Genomic DNA, 23,946 nt, shown 5'->3' with positions numbered 1-23,946 from the left:
TCTTACATGGGCATTGCGGGTACAGCAAAACCAGGCAGATGAGATGAGACTTGTTTTTAACGAGTCTCAGCTGCATGTCAAAAAACGGGCAATGGACACCAGACGGCTCCATACACATTGCCACAGCTGTGGGGCTTTGTGTCTCAGTGTAGCAAAAACAAAGGTAGGGCACGTCGCATTTAGCGGGTGATACAGCCTGCCAATGCACATCAAGAAGTAAATGGGTCTGTGCTGCAACCCCGTCCAATGAACACAGTTGCAGTGCAGTAATGCTGCAGAGCCAGCAGCTGCAGACAAAGCAATGACAAGATCACTGTGGATCATGAGCAGCCTTACCCATGTGAAAGGGGCCTATGAGAGGATTCCCCTCACTTTGTAGTACTATTCACTTAGGCTGGGTTCACATTGATGTGGATTTCCCCGCATTCAATTTGAATGACAGGAGAGTGTGACCGGCTCTCAATGGAGCCAGTTCACACAGCTCTGGGGTGGCTGCAGTCCGCACTGGAAAAGGGTCCTGTGCGTACTCTGGTCCATTTCAGGTGCAAATTCAGCCCAAAATTCAAGCTTGGTTTGCATGTGAAACAGAGAACAGGGGCACACTGGAACCCCTGTTGTGAGCCGCAGGCCTCAGCTAGTGTGAACCCAGCTTTACTGTTGCATCATAGGGACACAAAGTGAAAAGAAAGGAGTTCTGCAGTTTTTACTGCAGCCTTGAACTGCCATAACACAGGAATCATGTTGTGTGGTTTGTAAAAACACATGTCAGTGCCAAAAACAGGATACAGGTTCACCATACCTGAATTTCATCCCCATATTCTCCAATGACTTCGACCAACCTAGACAGAAGGTCAGATAAGGCATGAGCAGAAAGCGGCTGTTTCAGAGCTCGCAGGATCTGGAATGAACGACCTGCGTAATGGCGGGAGGAGCTGGAAAGTGCAGTCTGTAAAGCCACTTCACTTAGGTGCTGCTCCAAATGGAAACCTATGGAAGAAACCAATACTCCTGTATTTAGAATATTCATTATTCTGCCTTTTGCAGTTATTTTCTTTACCTTGTTCGGGAGTAAAAAATAATAATTCAGAATTCTTAAAACATTTTTTAGACAGGCAAATGTAAAATATTGCATATGGATATTTAATCCTTAACCCTTGCAGCCAGCAGGGTTTGAGTGAAAGCCTAATCAATTTTTAGAAGAAGGTTTATTGCTGTGAATAAACCTGAATATTTATAGTTCAAATCTGCAAAATGTCTTCATTTTAAATTTTCCACCCAATAAAAAACGCCATCCCAATTGTTACCTGACTTTGAGTCTTTAAACACAGACACCAAATGGCGCAGAAAGTTGGTGAGCTGTTCTGCACTTCTGGAATTTTGATTCTTGGGTGTAATATCTTCATGACACCAGAGAGGACCAAAGGCTCTGCATTCAAAAATTAACATTTAAACATAAAAGGTTGCAGCAAAACAAAAAATCTAAAGTATAGCAGGCATTTTTAGCAAGATGAAAAATAACATGGTGATATCCAAATGTTGCATTATATTTTTTTCCTTTCCCTCTTATTTTCTTATTTCTTTCACCTATCTGGCAGCAGATGGCGCTGTTGATCTCCATTTGCTCAAAACATCCTTTCTCAAAAAGCAGGAGTTTCAGAAGAAAGTTAGCATCTCACAGTTTGCTGAAGTGCCTCGCAGTGTTTTGGGATTAATGAAACTAGATGTAAAGAACTTTGGCTTCAAAAACATTTTTCAATAGTGAGGTTAGCACTATAAATGATCTCCAACCATTACATGCAGGGGTTAAATAAATAAAATTGCCATGGTCCTATAGTTAAAGCAAAACTCCAGGAATGTTTATTTTTTATTTGCAGTGGAAAGCCAAATCTGATGAGGCACTTTAAGAAATGATGTACTGTTTTACACCATCTTTTCTTTCATTTATGCCAGGCGCTTCCGTTCTAATAAACTGAAACCACATTGTCATTTGTCCACCCCTCCTCTCCCCATCCCCATGATGGTCACAGAATACAAAGTGTTCTAGTATGCAAGAGAAAGGAGTGGAGAAAATACAGTTTGGCTTCAGTGTAAAATTGAGGGCAGATAGAGTATTGGTTGGTAGAAGAAACTTTGTATGCCAAAATAGTCCAACCTTTACCTGTCTGCTAGCAATCTTTGAAAAACTGTACAATGACCGCAGCATTTGCACAGCGCATGTACACTCCCGGCATTTGTAAGATTCCAAGAGTGTAGCCGGGTGGTGGGAATATGTAATTGCAGTGCGCATGCACAAGAGATGCAAACTCAGTGGCTGAATACAGAAGATGCTGTGCCAGAAGAAGCAGCGGAGAAAATAGCAGTGTGGGAGGGAATGCAAACCTATCAGTGCTGGGGGTAATGTAAGAGCTTAAAGCAGCCCATAGATTATGCAATTTTCTTTTCTTCCATCAAAGGTGGAAAGAAAAAAAAAAATCACTTGATTCCCCCATCAACACTGAAGTGGATGGAGGAATCGAGGGATTTTCGTTCCTTTCACCTGTGATGGAAGGAAAGAAAACCGCATAATCCGTGGGCTGCTTAAGCTCTTACCTCCAGCAGTGCTATTGAAGAGTCATAACTGTCGTCAGAACACAATGATTACTGCTAGGTACTCCTCTGGCAGTAAGTGCATGCAAAAGATTGGACTGGTTAGTCGTACCCAAGTTGATCGATGGTTTAACTTGGGCACAACCAGCCTGCCCATAGATGGATCAAATCTCGGCAGATCCCTGCTAAACCGAATGAGATTTGATCCATCTACGGCCGGTTTTAGTTGGTATAACCCCGTCACAAATATGGACACTTCAAACTCAGCATTTAGTGAACTCTGCACAGAGGTCATCTTCAGGTAAATTCCCACATGAGACCTTTATGTAGCAAACAGACAGTTTAGGTTACAACGCAGTATCAATATTTTCTGTAGAAGTTGAATTTGGCCAACACCCTTCCATCCTCAGGTCAATTAGACTTCTCATTGCATTGAAGGGACCATAATAAAGGTCTGGCGTTGAGAGAGACTGGGGCCACATTTGACTTTTAAAAGAAAAGCACATAGGTTATAACTTTTTGCTGACTAAACGCTGGATTTACTGATTGTATGGACATGCGTCTTTCAATTGAAAATAAATAGCACTACAATTTATGTGTAAAATCAGCACAGACAAATATAGTATTGTAAATACTCCTTTAAATACCAAGAGGCCAGAAAGGGCGAACAGTACAACGTGGTATTCATAGCGATAACTCCAATCTCAGACTGATTTGCTATCACGCTCACCCTGTGAAAAATGTCTTTATTTACAGATAGCTGCAATCTTGTTTTTTGCAGACGGCTCACCTGGTGGTAAGAAATTCAATCAACTTGTTGGCTTTTTCATCCGTCTCTGCTGACGTATCAACATCCTCAATCTCTTGGCTGATCTGAGGGATGTTACCACTGCTTCCTCCCAGACTGATGCTGGAGGAGGTTGAGCTGGAGCTCAGGCCAGAGTCTGGTACTGGAGAGGACTGGTACTCCCGCAGAAAGTCAAAACCTCCTGCCACAGATAATGAAAGAATGTGCTCAATTAGTTTCTCTCTCCAACAAACAGACACTGTTAAAGGCTCATCCTGACAGACACATCTGCAAATACACCAGTGTGGATTAGGCCTCATTAACATGAGCAGCATGTACCTGGGTTATTGTGCATTGTACTAAAGTAAGTCTATAGTTCCGAAATGCTGGACGGAGGCATAGTTATTGACATCATGTGTCAGCATCCAATGCATTTAACTACACTATACAAGGGGGAAATTATGGAAAATTTGGGTAACTTCTGCAGCAAAAGCATGTTCAATGTATGTAACTTAGTAAGTAAACTAATGTAACGTGGTGTGCAAATACATGTAAAGCAAAACAAACTTAAAATAGAAGTATACAGTATCCCACAAATGTGAGTACACCACTCGCATTTTGGTAAATTACCTATTATATATTTTCATGTGTCAACACTGAAGAAATTACACTTTGCTACAATGTAAAGTAGTGAGTGTACAGCTTGTATATCAGTGTAAATTTGCTGTCCCCTCAAAAGAACTCAACACACAGCCATTAATGTCTAAACCGCTGGCAATAAAGGTGAGTACACCCCTAAGTAAAAATGTCCAAATTGGGCCCAATTAGCCCCCCCAAATGTCATATGACTCATTAGTGTTACAAGGTCTCAGGTGTGTTAAATTTGGTGTTATCGCTCTCACTCTCTGACTGGTCACTGGAAGTTCAACATGGCACCTCATGGCGAAGAACTCTGCAAGGATCTGAAAAAAAGAATTGTTGCTCTACATAAAGATGGCCTAGGCTATAAGAAGATTGCCAAGACCCTGAAACTGAGCTGCAGCACGGTTACCAAGACCATACAAGGGTTTAACAGGACAGTGAATACACCCCTAAGTGAAAATGTTCAAATTGGGCCCAAAGTGTCAACATTTTGTATGGCCACCTTTATTTTCCAGCACTTCCCTAGCCCTCTTGGGCATGGAGTTCACCAGAGCTTTACAGGTTGCCACTGGGGTCCTCTTACACTCCTCCATGACGACATCACAGAGCTGGTGGATGTTAGAGACCTTGCGCTCCTTCCATTTGAGGATGCCCCACATATGCTCAATAGGGTTTATGTCTGGAGACAAGCTTGGCCAGTCCATCACCTTTATCCTCAGCTTCTTTAGCAAGGCAGTGGTCATCTTGCAGGTGTGTTTGTGGTCGTTATGTTGGAATACTGCCCTGCGGCCCAGTCTCCGAAGGGAGGAGATCATGCTCTGCTTCAGGATGTCACAGTACATGTTGGCATTAATGGTTCCCTCAATGAACTGTAGCTCCCCATTGCTGACAGCACTCATGCAGCCCCAGACCATGACACTCCTACCAACATGCTTGACTGTAGGCAAGACACACTTGTCTTTGTACTCCTCACCTGGTTACCATCACACACGCTTGACACCATCTGAACCAAATAAGTTTATCTTTTCTGATCAGACCACAGGACATGGTTCCAGTAATCCATGTCCTTAGTCTGCTTGTCTTCAGCAAACTGTTTGCAGGCTTTCTTGTGCATTATATATATATAAGAGGCTTCCTTCTGGGACGACAGTCATGCAGACCAATTTGATGCAGTGTGCGGCGTATGGTCTGAGCACTGACAGGCTGACCCCACCCTTTCAACCTCTGCAGCAATGCTGGCAGCACTATTTCCCAAGAACAACCTCTGGATATGAGGCTGAGTACGTGCACTCAACTTCTTTGGTCGACCATGGTGAGGCCTGTTCTGAGTGGAACCTGTCCTGTTAAACTGCTGTATGGTCTTGGCCACCATGCTGCAGCTCAGTTTCAGGGTCTTGGGAATCTTGATGGCCAGTGATGGCGAACCTTGGCACCCCAGATGTTTTGGACCTACATTTCCCAGGATGCTCATGCACTCTGCAGTGTAGTTGAGTATCCTGGGAAATGTAGTTCCAAAAGATCTGGGGTGCCAAGATTTGCCATCACTGGCCTAGGCCCTCTTTATGTAGAGCAACACTTCTTTTTTTCAGATCCTCAGGGAGTTCTTTGCCATGAGGTGCCATGTTGAGCTTCCAGTAACCAGTATGAGAGAGTGAGAGCGATAACACCAAATTTAACATACCTGCTCCCCATTCACACCTGAGACCTTGTAACACTAACAAGTCACACGATGACGTGGAGGGAAAATGTTTAATTGGGCCCAATTTGGACATTTTCACTTAGGGGGTTATTCACTTTTGTTGCCAGCGGTTTAAACAATGGCTGTATGTTATTTTGAGGGGACAGCAAATTTACACTGTTTTAACAAGCTGTACACTCACTACTTTACTTTAAAGTGTCATTTCTTTAGCGTTGTCACATGAAAAGATATAATAAAATATTCACAAAAACGTGAGGGTTGTACTCCTTTTTGTGAGATACTGTAAGTTTTTTTATTGTCATGATCTTTCCACAGCCTGGAATGGCTCACAGGAGGGAAAAAGTGCATTCCTGTGACCCACAAAAAAGCTTTGGCATACTTCTCTTAAGTGCACGTTTAATCAAAAAAAAATATGCAGTCTATTGCTGCAATATATGCAAATTCCCCTATGTTTTAACTCCTTAAAAAACTGCATGTGTAGAAAAATTGCTGGTCCTGACAAAAAAAAACAAAAAAAGAAAAAACAGTGAACCATCAACCTGTTCTTAACTGACAACTCTGCCTCTGCTGCACTGAAAACCCAAGTATTGTCATAAGCCCTTGCCTGTGTCTGTGTTCTATCCTGCTGGGCTACTCGGACTTCTTAAGCAATAAAACAATGCAGCTTCCTTGATTCCTATGAGCCTCCCCTGACACCAGATGTAGAGAAAAGACTCTTGCTAAATGTAGTTCTGGGGAGCATACCTTTCATCAATTAGAACTGGCCAATGGCACCCTGCTGATCCCTGCTCTTAACAGCTGCCCCTGCAAGAATTTTACCAAGCCAGTTGATGATGTGACAGCTTTTTCTTGCTACAGGCACAAGGTAAAAGAGTTGCAATATGGAGGTTTGGGGGGTAAAATGTATAATTCCTATACAAACCCTAAAACAAAGTAACATTCAAAACGAATGAACAAAGCTTCATTAATGTTGTTTTATCATTGTGAATATGAATAATGTAAATATGTTTATAATGATAAATAATAACAATGTTAATATTAATGCATAACAAACAACCATACACTTGGATGCTACACTTGAATTCTAACTCTTCTCCACTCTACTAAAAATCTAAAAAGGTTTTAGCTAGACTTGGGCATTACAAACATAAAAATATTTATTATTAGTTATACATGAACCAAATCACGAATAAAAAAGTATATAAAAACCGCTCATGCAAATTCAGGCCTACTCAGATAAAATGTGTTGAGTAAGAGTGGCTGCACACAAGAACCAAAATCCAAGTCCTTTCACATAACATGATTGTCTATTCTACATAACAGGCTGTCATTTTTTTTTTTTTTTTTTTTTTAACTACAAAGGGTTATGAAATTTAGACAGACATATACAGTAGAGTACTTCCTTAGTTGCTGTCAACACCATTTCAAGCTACTTTAAGCTTTGGTTTGAAAAATATGCACCATAGTGCAATTAATGCATGAATAAACACAATTCTAATCTGGTTGAATAGTGAGTTCAGTTGCAACAATGCACCCATCCATCTCTAATCACCTGTATAAGGATATTCTGATGAGCAGGAAGACTGCACAGTCAATGTCTTTGCTTCATTTATCTCTCGAGAATGCAGGAGGACAGATGCAATGGAAGAGTAATTGCTGTTGCAGGACAAAGCAATCAAAAGGTGGAGAAGGAGCTTTCTGCTATGTTCGAAAACCTCGGGTCGGTAATGATCAAGACCTACAAATCATGACAGACAAGATTAGAATTCATAAATGCAACTATTTACTTATTTCACTACTAACTCATCTTAACACATTAAAGCGGTTGTAAACTCTATAAAAAAAAAAAAAAAAAAAAAAAAAAAAAACCTGCAAGACAAAAGGCATAATGAGCTAGTATGCATCGCATACTAGCCCATTATGTGTAACTTACCTTAAAACGAAGCCCCGACACGGACCCCCGGACATCGCTGCGGGCGCTGCCATGGTCCCTCATCGTCTCTTCCGGGTTCGGCGGCTCCGGCGCGCTGATTGGCCGGAAGAGAGGGAGTGATTTTTCCGGCAAGCTCCCGGCAACTTAATTGAAGGTCCCCCGGACCTTCAGAGCGCATGCGCCGCTCGCGCGAGCGGCTGCATGCACTGGAAATATCTCCTAAACCGTGCCGGTTTAGGAGATATTATTTGTACCTACAGGTAAGCCTTATTATAGGCTTACCTGTAGGTAAAAGTGTCAAAAAGCGGGATACTACCGCTTTAAGCTGCGCTCTGATTGGTCCCTGTGGTATTAATACTGTGTTACATTTTCTTAGCTCCTAATATTGAATACATCTGTTACTCTAATACCGTGTTTCTCAACCTTTTTTCAATCAAGGCACCCTTTAAAATTGTTCACAATCTCGAGGCACCCCTTTCTAAATTAGGGTAAACTAAACAACCCAGCAACATCTACAGTCGTAGGACATCGAATGTTAGAAGTGATATATTCTTCTAAAGCAAATACACCCTTGCACACTAATACTAACTAGTATTCCAACATTTCCCTTTCCCCTCAGGTTACATTAACTAAGTGAGAACAAGAAATTCAGTGCTGATGGAGGGGCAACCTAGGATTCTGTGCAGGCACCTGACATCCTTCTTATCAACTAATGACCTCATTGGTTGTTAGGATGCCGGTGGCTAGAAGGTTGTAATGGTTGACATTGAAAACCTGTGGCTTTGTGTAACTAAAAGGCAGGGTTCATCCACCTGCTGGCTTGTATACAGTTTTTGGCCAATTTGTATGCATTGTACCAAGGCACCCCTGAAGAAACTTGAAGGCACCCTGGTGGAAAAAGGCTGCTCTAATATAGATCTAATGTTGGAAAATAAACCCAACCTTACAAAAAACTCAACAGGATTGAAATATAATTTCTAGCACCAAAGGTATCCCATTGACACTTAAGTTCACCTTTTTTTATTAGTTTTTTTTTTTTTTCTTAGAAAGTTTTCTATATTGACCTTTATTATACTTAAAGTGAACCATGTTCTCTTTTAAGCTGACCTCCACAGCTACCTATACTACTTCACTCCATTAGTCCCGAGGAAATGTAAACCCCAAGGAATAACTTTGGACTCTCTCCTGGCATCATTTGACAGAGCTGCTGCCTAAGCACCAGTGCAGTCATGTGGAAGGAAGGGTAGTGTGTTACATGTGCCTCCAGTGCACCCAAGTGCTCTTATACCAGAAAAAAACTATATTTACCATAAATGTTCAAGGTCTCTCTAAGATTAAATGAGTAGGGCATAAAACACAAGATCCATGAATAAATAATAATAAAATGAGATTAACATGTTATCTTTCTTTAAAAATGAAGTACTCTGTGCCGTTTGAGACATGTCAAGAATAGTTTGCCAAAAAAAAAAATATCATGAACTGCCAAGACATTATTTGAAAAAATAAATAAATAAAAAATTGAAATATTTAGGAAAATAAACTAAGGCTGGTCTCTTGAATGATAAAACCCACATTCCAGAAATAAGTAAACCAAAATATATTGTAAATTCAGTTGAAAGAAGTTATACAAGCAGTATGTACATGGAATTATATTAAAGAGAGGCCAAAGATAGGAAGGACATAGTAGGGAAGAGAAGGGCATGACGGAGAAAAGGGCACAATAGAATTTGAAAAGAGCATTTTAGGGAGGCCAAAAGGCATGGTAGGCAGGAGAAGGGCATGGTACAAAGATGAAGGACATGGTACAAAGGAGAAGGGCATAGTACAAAGGAGAAGGGCCTGGTAGAAAGAGAGGAGCGTGGTAGGCAGGGGAGGGAATGGTAAGCAGGAAAATAACATGGTAGTAAGGAAAGGCATGGACAGGGAGTAGAATGACATGGTAGGGAAGAGAAGCACATGTTAGGGAGGGGAAAGGTATGGTAGGAAGGGGAAGGGCATGGGGAGGAGGAGGAAGGCACTGTAGGAAAGAGAAGGAAACAGTACAGAAGGTAAGGACAGGGACAAGAGAAAAAGAGAGAAGCATGGAATGGAAGCATTTGGATAGAAAGGAATATAGCAAAAAGGAGTAGCTATGTGAAGGGAATAGAAATGTAGGGGCAGGAAGAAAAAGGAAGTGCTAACAAACAATACTATTCCAAGTTTTTTTATCTGAATTAAATTTTTACAATTAAAATCCGTGCCTCATTTATTTAGTGTTCTATTAATCATTTTCTGATTACATAGTATGTAAACACACAATTCTGCTTTGAATGGGTCAGTTATCAGAATGTCTCTGTTGGCCCAACTACAGCCAAAATAAAGCATTTTCTATCCATAAATTATAGCTCATTGCAGATTGAAATGGACTGAGCAACAAAGACAATTTTTATTTCAGACACCTTAAGGCCCCTTTCACACAGGGGAGTCTGTTGGCGGACTCTGTTTTTCTCAGCGGGTGATCAATCCGCCGAACCCCCGCTGAGCAGGCGGATGGCAGCTGTGTCTCCGTGCTGTGTGCAGAGACAGAGCTGTCAGGTCCCACTGTTCTCTATGGGGGAATCTGATGGGAATGGACCGTCTGTCCGTTCTCATCCGATCCGCTGGACGGATGGAAAATAGGGTTTCCATCCGCCCAGATTTGACGGATCGGATGTCAGCGGACATGTCTATGCTGACATCCGATGCCCCATAGAGATGCATGGGGCATCCGTTTAGATTAAAAAAATGGACAGGTGGATCTGAACGGTCCGCCTGTGTGAAAGGGGCCTTAAATGAGGATGTATTTCTCCTGATAATTAGCTGTGTAAGGACAGAAGAGTCTTTTATGCTAAAAGATGTATGCAGATGACAAATACTTGCCTAAGAAGAGAGCGTGGAGCAGCAGAGGAAGGTGTAGGGCCCAGTCTTCTCTCACACTATGATCTACCACCATTTCGGTCATGAAAATGACAGCAATATTGCACCTGCACAGGTAAAAACAGAGAGCTCAGCCAATCACTGTACAATGATGTTATCTTACACTCATCAGAATCCTGTCTGTAAAACTGCCACCCATACTTTGTATGGCCGTTATATACCATGACTAACCATATCTGGGAAATGCAGTGATGGCTGGTATTTAAAGCGGAAGTAAACCCATTGATTTAACTGTCTCGGAAAACAGTTACATTCCAAACATGCCAGGATTGCTAACTGTTACATTTGCTTGTGCTGTCGACCAAACTGTCAAACCATCCAATGGCTGGTATCACAACTGATCACAGGTGCAGCATCATGGCAATTGAAGATTAAACAGAGGCCAAGATGGCAGCTTCCTTGGCTGAAAATGACAGGAGGGTTTACTTCCACTTTAACTCCAAAATAAAATTATTTTTTTACTTTAAATTTAACCTGCCAGTAGAGAAATACATATATGTACTATGCCGATTTCCTTGTGAAAATACTAGTTTCTGGTGTGTCATTCTGGCTCTCTGGCTTTGGGGCATACCCAGAAAAGGCAGAAGATCCAGAATTTTGACTTTACCTAAAGCATCAACATGACAAGAAAACTGTTTTTAGACAGCATTAGCACCAAAAGTATTGGATATACCGCTCCCAAGCCTTGAATCGGGTCACCTTTATGGAAGATCGGATGATAAACAGCAGGGGCTCGTAGTTTGCACCACAGCCTGCACAGATCTAAAGGAAAAGACTAACTACACTCCAATGAAAATTCAAATACTGATAACTTAGTTGATAACAAAGATTCCCTGTCTTGTGACCTAGAGGAGGTCCCAGGCAGGGACTCTCTGTTCTTGTATGAATGAATAAATCTACCAGAATTTAAATTTTTTCTGGAGTGCAAACACTATTTTCCTTTGCCCCAAGCAGTCAGACACTAGTGTAACAACTGAACAAAAAAGTAATGGCTAGCAAATGATCACTCCCCTACCCAAGAATGTTACAGCAGAGCAGTTTTGAGCCAGGAAATATACCTCTCTTCTCCCATAATGCAACAAGAGATGCTTCTATTCTATTTGACACCTGCTAATCAACATCGAAATATCCACGGCTGCACACTACATTACCACAATGTTAGATGAGTGTGTCTGTTCTAGGATGTTCTCACTGTATGAACACTTATTAAATATTGTATTAATGAACTTATATTCTGTTTGTCCCCCCAAAGGCCAGGATTATTTTAGATCTGATCAAAATCATTTACTATGAGTGCCAAGAAGGCATACTGCCTCTCCATATTAATCATTAATGGTAATATATGCAGCTAAACTGATACAAAGAAACCGGTTTTATCCTTAACGTGTTACTAAACCCACATCATAAACAATTAATAAATGCTTTATTACATGCTGTTCATACTGACTCAGGCTTCATTCACACCTACGCAGTTTGCTTTTGAGCTTTCTGCAGTGCTTTTTACTGCAATTTCGCTGGAATTTTACAGCGTTTTTGTAAGAAAATATGTTGTTGGGCAGACTAAAAACTGTGAATCGTGGCAAAATTGCAATAAAAACGCACTACATGCTTTTCTGCAGCTTCTCCACTGAAGTCTAATTAACTAAAAATGAAAAAAAAGCACCATTATGGGTTTAAAAAAGTCCCTGACATTTTCCAAAAAACGCAGAGGCACAAAAATGCATTGATGTTAATGTGTTCCACAGGAAGCCATGTTAAAAAATGCCCTGCGTTTTTGCAAAAAGCATGAAAAAACGCATTGGTGTGAATGAAGCCTCAGTCAATATGAGATTTTCATGCTCATGTCCCCAATTCAGTAAGTGATTTTGCAGCTGTGGTGGCAACTCTGCACATGCTCAATGCTCTAAGTCATAGGTCTGCAACCCGCGGCTCCGGAGCCGCATGCGGCTCTTTTGAACTTTTGCCGCGGCTCCAGTGTGAAGTAATGCCTCAGGGGGGGCCCACACACTGCTTTGAAGGGGGCACGCACGCACGCTGGTCTCTGCATTGAAAGAGGGCATGTATGCTGGTCACTACATTGTAAGGGGGCATGTACGCTGGTCACTACATTGTAAGGGGCATGTACGCTGGTCACTACATTGTAAGGGGCATGTACGCTGTTCACTACATTGTAAGGGGCATGTACGCTGGTCACTACATTGTAAGGGGCATGTACGCTGTTCACTACATTGTAAGGGGGCATGTATGCTGGTCACTACATTGAAAGGGGCATGTACGCTGGTCACTACATTGTAAGGGGCATGTACGCTGGTCACTACATTGTAAGGGGCATGTACGCTGTTCACTACATTGTAAGGGGCATGTACGCTGGTCACTACATTGTAAGGGGCATGTACGCTGTTCACTACATTGTAAGGGGCATGTACGCTGGTCACTACATTGTAAGGGGGCATGTATGCTGGTCACTACATTGAAAGGGGCATGTATGCTGGTCACTGCATTGAAAGGGGCATGTATGCTGGTCACTGCATTGAAAGGGGCATGTACGCTGGTCTCTGCATTGGGGTATGATCATTGGGCATAGCAAATTTTGCTATGGGGCCCTGTGATTTCTAATTACGTCCCTGTTTTTGACCCCCCCGGTAGGTTTTTGTAGGTTTTGCGGCTCTCGTTTTTTTTTTTCCTTCGGAAACGGGTCCAAGTGGCTCTTTATGTCTTAAAGGTTGCAGACCCCTGCTCTAAGTTTTCAGGGAGTTTCTATGAAGTTCATGAGAATTTCCTCCCCATCACATCTGAGCAGCCCATGTGACTATAGAGTCACACAGCGGTAAATGACTGCCCACTATCTCCCTCCTCCTCCATGCTCACTAACCAGCTAAACACAATGGGGGTGGGCTATTACATGTAGAATAATGAAGGAATCACCTCCCTCTTTTTCTAAGACACAGGCTGGAGGGGCGTGACAGCCTGTGACTGATAAAAATCCACCCACACTATATTATTTACAAAAAATAATAAAGATGTGATTTCAAATAAAGATTTGTATGACAGATTCAGTCAAAAGCAAACTAAGGCTAAACCTACTCAACCCCCTTTCTAAGCCTATTCTATCTAACCCTGTAAAGAAAAGCGGGGTATATTTACCTATTCTGAAGCTGCTCCGGCCCAGTCCTATTATCAGCTATCAGTGGTGGCTTCAATGTAGAGGAACAGTCGACAACTGATGCACCATATTAGGCCTATGGATGACGTCATCTCCCAGGCATTTGCAGCTGTTTTTACCAATTTCTCCTCTACACAGAAGCCACTGCTAGAAAGATCATGCGACTAGACCAGAGCGGCTTCAGAGCAGGTAAGTATACAAATCTTTTCTTCACACGGTTACATAATAGAATAGGCTTAGAATGGGGGTGGGAGTAGGTTTAGCCTTAGGGCTCTTTCACACGGGCGATCCGATCAGATCCGCCTGTCAGTTTTTTAGGGGGATCTGATCGGATTCTCCATGCAGCTCTATGGGGAAGCTGTCATCCGCCGGCTCAGCGGGGATCGGCGGATCGATCCCCGCTGAGCAGCTCGGATCTGCCTACGGAGGCGGACCGTGTGAAAGAGCCCTTAGTTAGCTTTTCACTGAACTTCTACTTTAAAGCAACCCTTTCAGGGTGGGAAAAAAAAAAAAAAAGAAGGTGCCCTGCAGGAGAAGAGCTCTTATATTTATGTTATCGGGAGGCTCGCGTTCTCTATCTCTGAAGCCTCTGTCAATCTTCTAGGCATTCATCACTACCAGGAGTGTTGGATGTCTCTGTCCCATGCATTAGTTCCATCCTCCAAGCCTTGCATCACTGATGCTTGCATTCTTGACATAATGGGCATTATTATTAGTCTTGATCTCCGTAATAATTTCTATGGGTTATAATGGTGGCAGTTCTGCCATGTCCAGTGCCCCCACAGCTCAGAGTGCACACTAAAGGAGGAACTCTCCAACAGCATCTGTGTCTCTACATCTCTTCCTTCATTTACAAAGGTCAACTTGACACAATAGAACAATCCCATCTCATGCCTACTAAATCTTTTACAGAGCAAATAAAATTCAAATTAGTTCCCAGTGTCCTGTGACTACATTGTACTACATTAACTCGAGCCTCCTCAGGGTCCCCTTCTCCTAGAAACATGAAGGTGGACAGCTAGCTAGATCATGTGATAGGACTGTAGAAAATGATTCTGAGGTATTTCACAATATATTTTCATAACTGACGAGTGTAAATGCATATGGGGGGTCTCTAATAAACTCTTAATTTTGATGCCTTGACTACTGCCTAACACCAGTAATACGTCAGGGAGAATTAGACAGTCTGGTGTAGACAATCAGCACCAGTCACTGTGTGCATTATTGGTGAAATAAGAGAAGCACCTGTGTTCTGACACGCACACCAGTCATGCAGAACAGAACGTACATGTCTGTTTTCTATTTCCTAATGTCTGTTTTCAACACTGGCAACGAAAATAATTCAAAAAATGTCAGCACTGATAACGGTGTGGAATGAGCTCCCTCACATGATCTTCAGTCTGCACGCACAAAAGACCTACAGAGCTTGATTACTGCTCCTTCACATTTCTTTCTAAGTCTGCTACAGGCATTCCTTACATTAGGTCTAATGCTGGATATACAGCAACCCGCATAGATTTATGCATTGACATTGGTTTTCTGCTTTCACTTCATAAATATCCAGTCCCATTTTGAGCCTATGGTAATTTCCCTCAATACAAAAGCTTTCAGCGTCAAGAACCTGTTGACAGTGACACAGGTGAAAAATCTGTGCTCTACATGCGCTAACCTCTAATCATATCCTTACCCTTAAAGTATAACTAAAGGCAAAACTTTTTTTCTAATTTTGGATAGATTGGAGAGGGATTAGAATGCTCGTCAGTTTCTTTGTGCTGTCTGTGTCCCCATTAGGAAGATTCACCCTATTTTTTACTTTAACTTTCAATGATCATGGTTAACAGGACAAGTGTTTACGTGGTTGCTCCCTCCCAGGGGACGTACCCCATATGTGATTGTCTTGCTCCATGCTAACCAGATTTTGGACAAAGGTCCCCAAACTGTTACAAACATTGCTAACATGCTCCTTCTCCCCCAGGTCTCCTCACAAGATCACAATTCATATTGGCTACATAGGTCTTAAACACACAAGAAATCTCTAAAAACCTGGGCCCCATTAATACAATACACTCATCCCTCCATTTCCCCAGAAAGCTATACATTGCTATAGACATTTGAAGCCCTAGATATCTGATTGGGTGTCCCCGACATCGTCCTCTTGTTTTGCTCTCTCCTTTTCTATACTGTTCCATTCCTTCCCTCTTCTTTCTCTCTTGGCCCCCTTGCTTTGGAGGATTCTATTAATATGTTTCCTGGCTATTCTCTGCACAGTGGACCCGACCTTTCCAGCTAATCCAAGAGCGTCTTCCAATGTACCGAACGCACACGGTTTACCCTTTCTCCTCCTCTCCCCGTTTATACAATGTGAATCACTACTGTGCAACCAATATGTGATTTGACATACTTATTGCCCTTTATTGTAATCATTTCTATTGTCTCTAATGAGTTATAAAATGCACTCTGGAATTTTCCATGCTGGTTACTTTTATATGCTTATACGGGTTATGCTATGTAACCTATAAAATGTTACTAAAACTTATTGAAAATAGAAATACAAGAAAATCCCAAATTTCAGGTTGTCCCCAGAAAAATAATAGAGGGGAATCTTCCAATGGGGACATTAGTTCTGGTGATCTGGGGGTTCCCAAGGAATTTCCTGAATTGGCAGGGATTTGATCTCATTTCCTTTTTGGCTATGGGACACAGATGGCGAAAAAAAAATCTGACAGGCGTTATAACCCTACTTTATTGTATCCAAAATTAAAAAAAAAAAAGTTATTTTAAGTTGTCCCTAACACTTTACCATTCTCATCAAAACTCTAAAAAATAAAGCTGAACTCTGGGATTGAAACAAATCTACTCTAGCACACTTTTTGAGACTTTCCCTTTTACTCTTCCTGGGTATACTAGAAGTTTTTTTCTCTGATTTGTTCAATATTTAGAAGATTATGGCCCATGGGGCAGACCAGGACAACTACATCACAAGCCAGAGAATGAAAAGCAAGTTACAGAGTAAAAAACCTCATTAAGAAGATGGATCCCTGGTTTGTATTTTTATGGTTTAATTAACTAAGCAACGTTAATATTTCAAAGCAGTAAACTAAACACCTAAAGTTGCCAGACCAGCAATCTTAGCCATAAGAGCTGGTCTGTTTCTCAAATATGTTGGGTTCCTATGGTTCAAAAATGTACTTCCCTAGTGTGCCCACCCATTTATATCATATCATTGTTTTACCAAGCCCAGCCATTTAGTCATGTACAAAATGTGCTTTTATACTAGGTTAGAATTTCTATTTCTAAAGTATTCCATTAAAAAATATTTTAAATGTGCAGGAATCTGGGGAAAATGCACCTGCACAAAAATATATTCCAAAAATTATATTTTTTTGTTACAAGCGTTTATTTTAAAAATGTATATGACAAAAACAAGTAAACAAGTAAAAATACCATTTCACTACCAAAGTTCAAATAATCAGCCCAACAGTTCACAGTAACAGTTCCAGGCAATGCATCCCACAGTGCTTACAGTTAAGGACATATTTAGACAAAGAAATGTTAAAAAAGGTTTTAGACATGAAAAAAGTATGATACGTTGATATAACCAAGCTCCTCCTCTTTACCTATGAAGTGGTCCCCGTGGGGTTATGGTTTCCGGCAGATAGTCTACCAATGGTGCCCAGCATCCTCCATTGCAGGGCATGGGCAGAGGTTGTGGCTGATTGCTTTCCACTATGTTTAAGAGCCAGCTGATGTAAGGAGACACTGGGTCATCTAGATGAGATGAGAAGATGATGTTGATTAGTTGTAGTTCATAAAGGCAGAAACAGGCTTGAGCAAGTCCCAGTTTATAAAAGCACAGGATGAGCTAAACAATTCAAGAGCAAATTAGTCAAAGTGCTTTAAAAATTTCAGCTGGTGCCGCCCTTCTGAGCGTTTTTGTTGCAGTCAGTAAAACCCATGTTCTTGTCTTCATGTTGCCTGTGCAAGTCAAATTGTTAAAACTAGAATTAGTGAGTGGCGTGTATATATATACACACATACCATAGCGGTCTCTCACAGAAATTGTGGTTGTTTGAATAAAAAAAAGTGTGGGAATCACAAAAAAAACAACAAATATTTACCCCCACGATTGAAGCATCGGTCTGATGTTGCAGCTGTCCCCCGCTGGCTCTAAGCCCAAGAATTGAGCAATCACATGACTGCTGATTGCTCAGTTCTCTATCTGCTCTGAGCAAATAGCAGTGATTATCAGTTACGGCTCTCTGCTCTGCCCCTCCAGCGCTACCTGGAGCACCGGGCTGAAGAGCGAGTGGAACAGCTAGCTCAGGCTCTCAGCAGCACCCTGAGAGGCTGATCTAGTTGCCAATTAGGCATCTGGGTGAATCCCAACATTATTGTCAGGATTCTTGCAGAGTCTGAAGCAATTCTGTGACATTGGCCGACAGTGGGCTTTAGATTGGTCGCAGGACTGCAAAAGTAAGTGCACTCCTATGACCCACATGAGAAGTGTGTCCAAAAGAGCTTTGGTCATACTTCTAAGCTGTGGATTTGGATAGTGCTTCATGGGATTCTTTAAAGTGTAAGTCCAGGCAAAAACGAACTAACTCTAAACCTGCTCTCTGTCACATTCTAAACCTAATCTATCCAACCCTGACAGTTGATGCTGGGACCAGACCAGATCGGCAGCAGAAAAGGCAAGTATAGAGATTTTTGCTTTACAGGGTTAGAAAAATTTGGTTTAGAATGTGGCAGAGTACAGGTTTAGCATTAGTTAGGTTTTTTTTTTTTAATTTCCACTAATATCTTATTATTAGTCATACAGCTAGGAGGGGTAACAAGTTCTAAGTTGCACCAGGTCAGCTCGAGCACTTTATTTTATCTGTGCTTATAATCTTTATCAGCAATAGTTTAGCACTATGGATTTCTAATATGAATAAAGCTAAAGTTGTTTTACATTAGGGTGACCTGATGGCTTCTGTTACATAATGAGTCTGATTTGTTAAAGGAGCTGAGAATCTTCACATAATAAATTGTGTGATTATTCACATACATTTTCCAATCAAAGCTAACGTTATTGAATGAAGACTATCAGTCCATGGAGGAAATCAGCCCAAATCGCTGCATCATAAAATGTGTCTCAAGCAAGCATAACAGATTACTTCACAGTGCAGAATCAAAGAACCTGATTTCAATAGCACTGCAAAACTATACATATAGCCAGGCCCATCTGTAAGGCAAGTAACAATTCTTTAGCCTCCATTGCCGCTTTTTTTTATTTTTATTTTTTTTTATTCATGTATGTGTAATATGACACCCCATTATCTAACGGACTGCAACTGTTACGGGTCTTTTTTTTTTTTTTTTAATATGAAGAAATTAAAAAGGAAGGCACTGCAGCAGAAGGTGCAATCATGTATATGATGCAGTGAAACCAGGGAACGGGAATGCTACAAAAGGGGGAAATCATATCACAACAACCCCAATGTATTGGTAGGACAACCAGATATGCATACAATTTCCTTTCAAATTTATTTATAGCACAAACTGCTAAAAAAAACTAATAAATAAAAGGCATCACTTAGGACCCCAAATAAGCAGAGCAAACCTGATCAGTCCAAATAGTTTTATCAGAAAATGCTTTGAGCAAGATGTGTGTGTGTGTGTGTATGTATATATATATACATACACACACATATATATATATATATACACAAACTTTCTGTATATATATATATTGACACAGTATTGGTATGTGAAATGTAAAGTAGAATATGGCAAATGGCACAGCTGGAATGACTTTCCAAAACATTCTATCACACTCTGTGGCAAGTCCCTTCAAACCTCTCCAAATGTTGGTACAGGTCTTTGATATGGTGCAAAGGCAATACTGCACTGTAACCAACAGTAACCGATCAGATTTTGGCTGTGTAGTGTACTTAGGAAGGTGATTTCTGACTTGCCAATATGTAATATTGCACTCTGAATATGTATTTTTGTCTTAGTAAATTGTGCATACTGAATAGTATTTACCATGCTTAGTACAAGCAGAAAAAAAGCAGGAAAACCCCCCCTCAGAAAAATAAATCTTACTTTTATCATCATCATAGGATCCTCCAGAGCTGTTACTGTATCTTGATTCCAGTCTTGTATGTGCTCTAATAATATTACCAAACCTTACAACAAAACACAATAGCATGGTATAATAAAAATATAATAAAAATTTTCCCTAGCAATATTTAAGAAACAAAAATTCTAAAAATTTCCATAGAGCCTGTGCTGATCTCTAATGGAGCTGTGTAGTGTCGAATTGTCTGCTATCTTATATTAATTTGATATGTTAAATATTGCAGACATCAAAAATGAAAACTGTAAACTTTTGGTATAAACAATATTGTGATTCTCCAGGCAACTGTACATAGGCCTTGCATATTTACACATCCCGGGCCCCTTAACAAAAAAAAAAAAAAATACAACTGGCAAGCATTTGCCTACTATGGTTTGAAAGTGGCCAATTAGAGAGGTTTATGCTACTACATGTCCACTTTATTCAAATTGGCAGACTGCTAATTTTGTATAATCTATTTGGTGCGCTGTGCTTCATATCTGATAAGAAACTGAATATTTAGACTGAAACATCATTTAGCAACACTAAGAACTATGTAACACTGCAAACACTCATGATTCCTGCTTGGTTAGATTTTTTAAATCATATGACAAACATCTTTAAAAGCAATAATATTGCACAAAAACAGTAACAAATATAAGAAGTAATTAAAAAAAACTACAGCAGAATATTAGGACAAAGGTAAAACTGGTGCCTCTAATTACCTACCACATTGTACAGTATTTCACAAAAGTGAGTACACCCCTCACATTTTTCACAGGTTGCCACTGGAGTCTTTTTCCACTTCTACATGATGTCATCACGGAGCTGGTGAATGTTAGAGACCTTGCGCTCCTCCGCCTTCAGTTTGAGGATGCCCCACAGATGCTCAATAGGGTTTAGGTCTGGAGACATGCTTGGCCTTACCATCACCTTTACCCTCAGCTTCTATAGCAAGGCAGTGGTCATCTTAGAGGTGTGTTTCGGGTCGCTTTATTTGAATACTGCCCTGCGGTCCAGTCCTTGAAGGGAGGGGATCATGCTCTGCTTCAGTATGTCACAGTACATGTAGGCATTTATTGTTCCCTTAATGAACTGTAGCTCCACAGTGCTGGTGGCATTCATGCAGCCCCAGACTATGACACTCCCACCACCATGCTTAACTGTAGGCAAGACACACTTGTCTTTGTACTTCTCATCTTATTGTCGCCACACACGCTTGACACCATCTGAACCAAATAAGTTTATCTTGGTCTCATCAGATCACAGGACATGGCTCCAGTAATCCATGTCCTTAGCCAGCTTGTCTTCAGCTAACTGTTTGCGGGCTTTCTTGTGCATCATCTTTAGAAGAGGCTTCCTTCTGGGATGCCATACAGACCAATTTGATGCAGTAAGTGGCGTATGGCTGACCCTCCATCCCTTCAACCTCTGCAGCAATGCTGGCAGCACTCATACCTCTTTTTCCCAAAGACAACCTCTGGATATGACGCTGAACACGTGCACTCAACCTCTTTGGTCCATCATGGCGAGGCCTGTTCGGATTGGAACCTGTCCCGTTAAACCACTGTATGGTCTTTGCCACCATGCTGCAGCTCAGTTTCAGGGTCTTGGCAATCTTCTTATAGCCTAGGCATCTTTATGTAGCGCAACAATTCTTTTTTTCATATCCTCAGAGAGTTCTTTGCCATGAGATGCCATGAGGGAAAATGGCTAATTGGGCCCAATTCTGACATTTTCACTTAGGGGTGTACTCACTTTTGTTGCCAGTGGTTTAGACAATAATGGCTGTGTGTTGAGTGTGTCGAGACAGCAAATTTACACTGTTATACAATCTGTACACTCACTGCTTTGCAATGTAGCAAAGTGTCATTTCTTCAGTGTTGTCACATGAAAAGATATAATAAAATATTTACAAAAATGTGAGGGGTGTACTCACTTTTGTGAGATGCTGTATGTTTAATTTTCACACAACAATCCAACCCAGTTGGATTTAGCACAGTCTTTGAATTAAAACGTGCAAAAAAGAAGAATGATACATACGATACTAGTTACTCACCTCTCATCTGCATCTTTGGCTTGTCTGCTCTCTTCCAAATCGGGAAAGCCATCTTGACCAGCAACCACTGTATTGCTACTTGAGGTGGTACCTGGCAGACAAAGTAAAATAAATCAATAATAGCACAATGGCCATACCTCATGTTTGAAAGAAAAACAATTTCCATCCAGTTTCTGCTTTCTTTCAAACTTGCAAACTGTATGTTATTTCATGAAACAAGAGCTGAATTTGCCCCTTATGGGAGTGGTTGCCTATTTACAGGTAGAGGTGGTCACAAGCCTGCACTCACCCCTGAGCAGAATACTCAATGATTTGTTAAGGTTTATTACAAGAGATTTTTTGCACGTGTATCACAAGTTTGTTTCCTGGGCTAAGTGGAGGAGTGCAGTTCTACAGGCAGAGAGAAGTTCTTCAGGTGTAAAAACACACACTAAAATGCATGAAGACGTGCAAAAATGTGTGCATCATACATTATGGATGCCCCCCATTAAACCCTATGGGATCAATAATCTTTGAATAATGCTCATGTACTTTTTTAAACATAGGCTGTAGAACAAAGGGCAACTGAACGTACAAATGTGAACAAAAACAATTGGATGGAATGAAATTCTGCAAAGTTAACTATAGTCAGGTGTAGGGAAACAAGCAGAAAAACGCTCGTGTTAATGGGGGCTAAAAAGCTTTAATAATAAACTGAGTCAGGAGATTGTTATCAATGGATGACCCAAGTTGAATTTTTATCTCCAAGTACACATGGAAATAAAAAGCACCATGTATCTTATCTCCATGGAGATAAAAATAAAATACATAGTATCTTTAATACTTTAAACCAACTTATTTAGAGCGTGTCAATCTTTAACCTTTTTACATTTAATCAACGGGTAATGCGGTGTACACACTAAGTTTTTTTTTGTCCAGCCCGGCGCTTGTGTTCTGTGATCTCCCCCGCTATGCTATTGTGTTCTGACAGGGGGACTGCCCCCCTACCAGGACACACCGATCAGAGCTTGCAGCCATTGGTTGTGAGCGCTGATCAGATGCCGGTCGGCTGCTGGTTTTCAAGAATGCCCGTTTGACAGAAGCTGGACGTTAGACCGGCTTCCATCGGATATGCTGATATACACACTGGCAGATATTTGGCCCATGCGTACCAGCTTTAACACAGTGCGAGACTCTACTACTGGTTATATATAAAAGTAAAAGCTATAGCATTCTAAAGAAAATATGTGAAACTTTCAGTTTAATTTCTTAGACTGGCAAAAGGATGCATTAAATCAGGTTCTACTCCTCTGCCTGCTGCTGCTTCAGTGTCCAGTCAGCAAGCTCTGGGTATGTTCTTGATCAACTGTACTGCTACTGCACTGGAGGTCAAGGACGGGTTAGTGCGCTTTGGCTGAGCTACCTAGATCAAAGAGCTGGCAGCATGGAATTAAAAATCCTTTGGTAGGTAAACCAGTGACCATGTTTTAATTTCAAGTGCATATTTATCTGCTTCCATGGAGTTCAGATTTATAGTAGAACTTCACCCTAAAACTAAAATCTCTAAATCTACTTGCATCCACAATCTAAGACTAACCTATCTAGCCCTGTAAAGAAGAAATCGCTATGCATACATTATCTGAAGCCACTCCGGTCCGGTTCCAGGCTGAGCTGTCAGCGGCAGCTACTCTATGGAGGCCGATGAACAGTAGGCAACCAAAAACGCAACGGAAGCCCTATAGTAATTATATGGGTGATGTCACTTTCTAGGAATTTCCCAGCCGTTGCTGGTTCTCTCCAGCACAGAGCTGCCGCTGCTGGAGACCGCACCAGATCAGCTTTAGAAAAGGTATGCATAGCGATATCTTCTTTACAGGGCTAAATAGGTTAGTCTTAGAGTGTGGATGCAAGTAGATTTAGAGATTTAGTTTTAGGATGAACTTCCACTTTAAATTACTTTTTTAACTCAATCTACTTTTAGGTTTCTATGCTCTGGGAAGAAACCAGAGTGTCTAGAGGAGACAAAACCATAGAACAAACATT

General features: G+C 41.1%; 1 protein-coding gene across 2 annotated transcripts in view; it reads right to left on the bottom strand.

Annotated features, from left to right (window-relative positions):
- The window catches only part of FRY (FRY microtubule binding protein), a 364,889-nt gene that overhangs the window by 100,161 nt on the left and 240,782 nt on the right, over positions 1-23,946 (bottom strand). For both annotated transcript variants that reach the window (XM_082244584.1, XM_082244585.1), the window contains exons 35-42: positions 21,925-22,015; positions 19,853-19,935; positions 17,383-17,533; positions 10,546-10,649; positions 7,267-7,452; positions 3,377-3,575; positions 1,305-1,426; positions 800-987 (exon numbers count right to left, since the gene is read on the bottom strand). In XM_082244584.1, coding sequence (XP_082100710.1) covers positions 800-987; positions 1,305-1,426; positions 3,377-3,575; positions 7,267-7,452; positions 10,546-10,649; positions 17,383-17,533; positions 19,853-19,935; positions 21,925-22,015 — 1,124 coding nt within the window. The remainder of the gene's footprint in view (positions 1-799; positions 988-1,304; positions 1,427-3,376; positions 3,576-7,266; positions 7,453-10,545; positions 10,650-17,382; positions 17,534-19,852; positions 19,936-21,924; positions 22,016-23,946) is intronic.

The sequence above is a fragment of the Pelophylax lessonae genome (genome assembly GCF_965119305.1).
Source record: "Pelophylax lessonae genome assembly, chromosome: 2".
NCBI lineage: Eukaryota > Metazoa > Chordata > Amphibia > Anura > Ranidae > Pelophylax > Pelophylax lessonae.
This window is presented reverse-complemented; position numbering and strand designations above follow the sequence as displayed.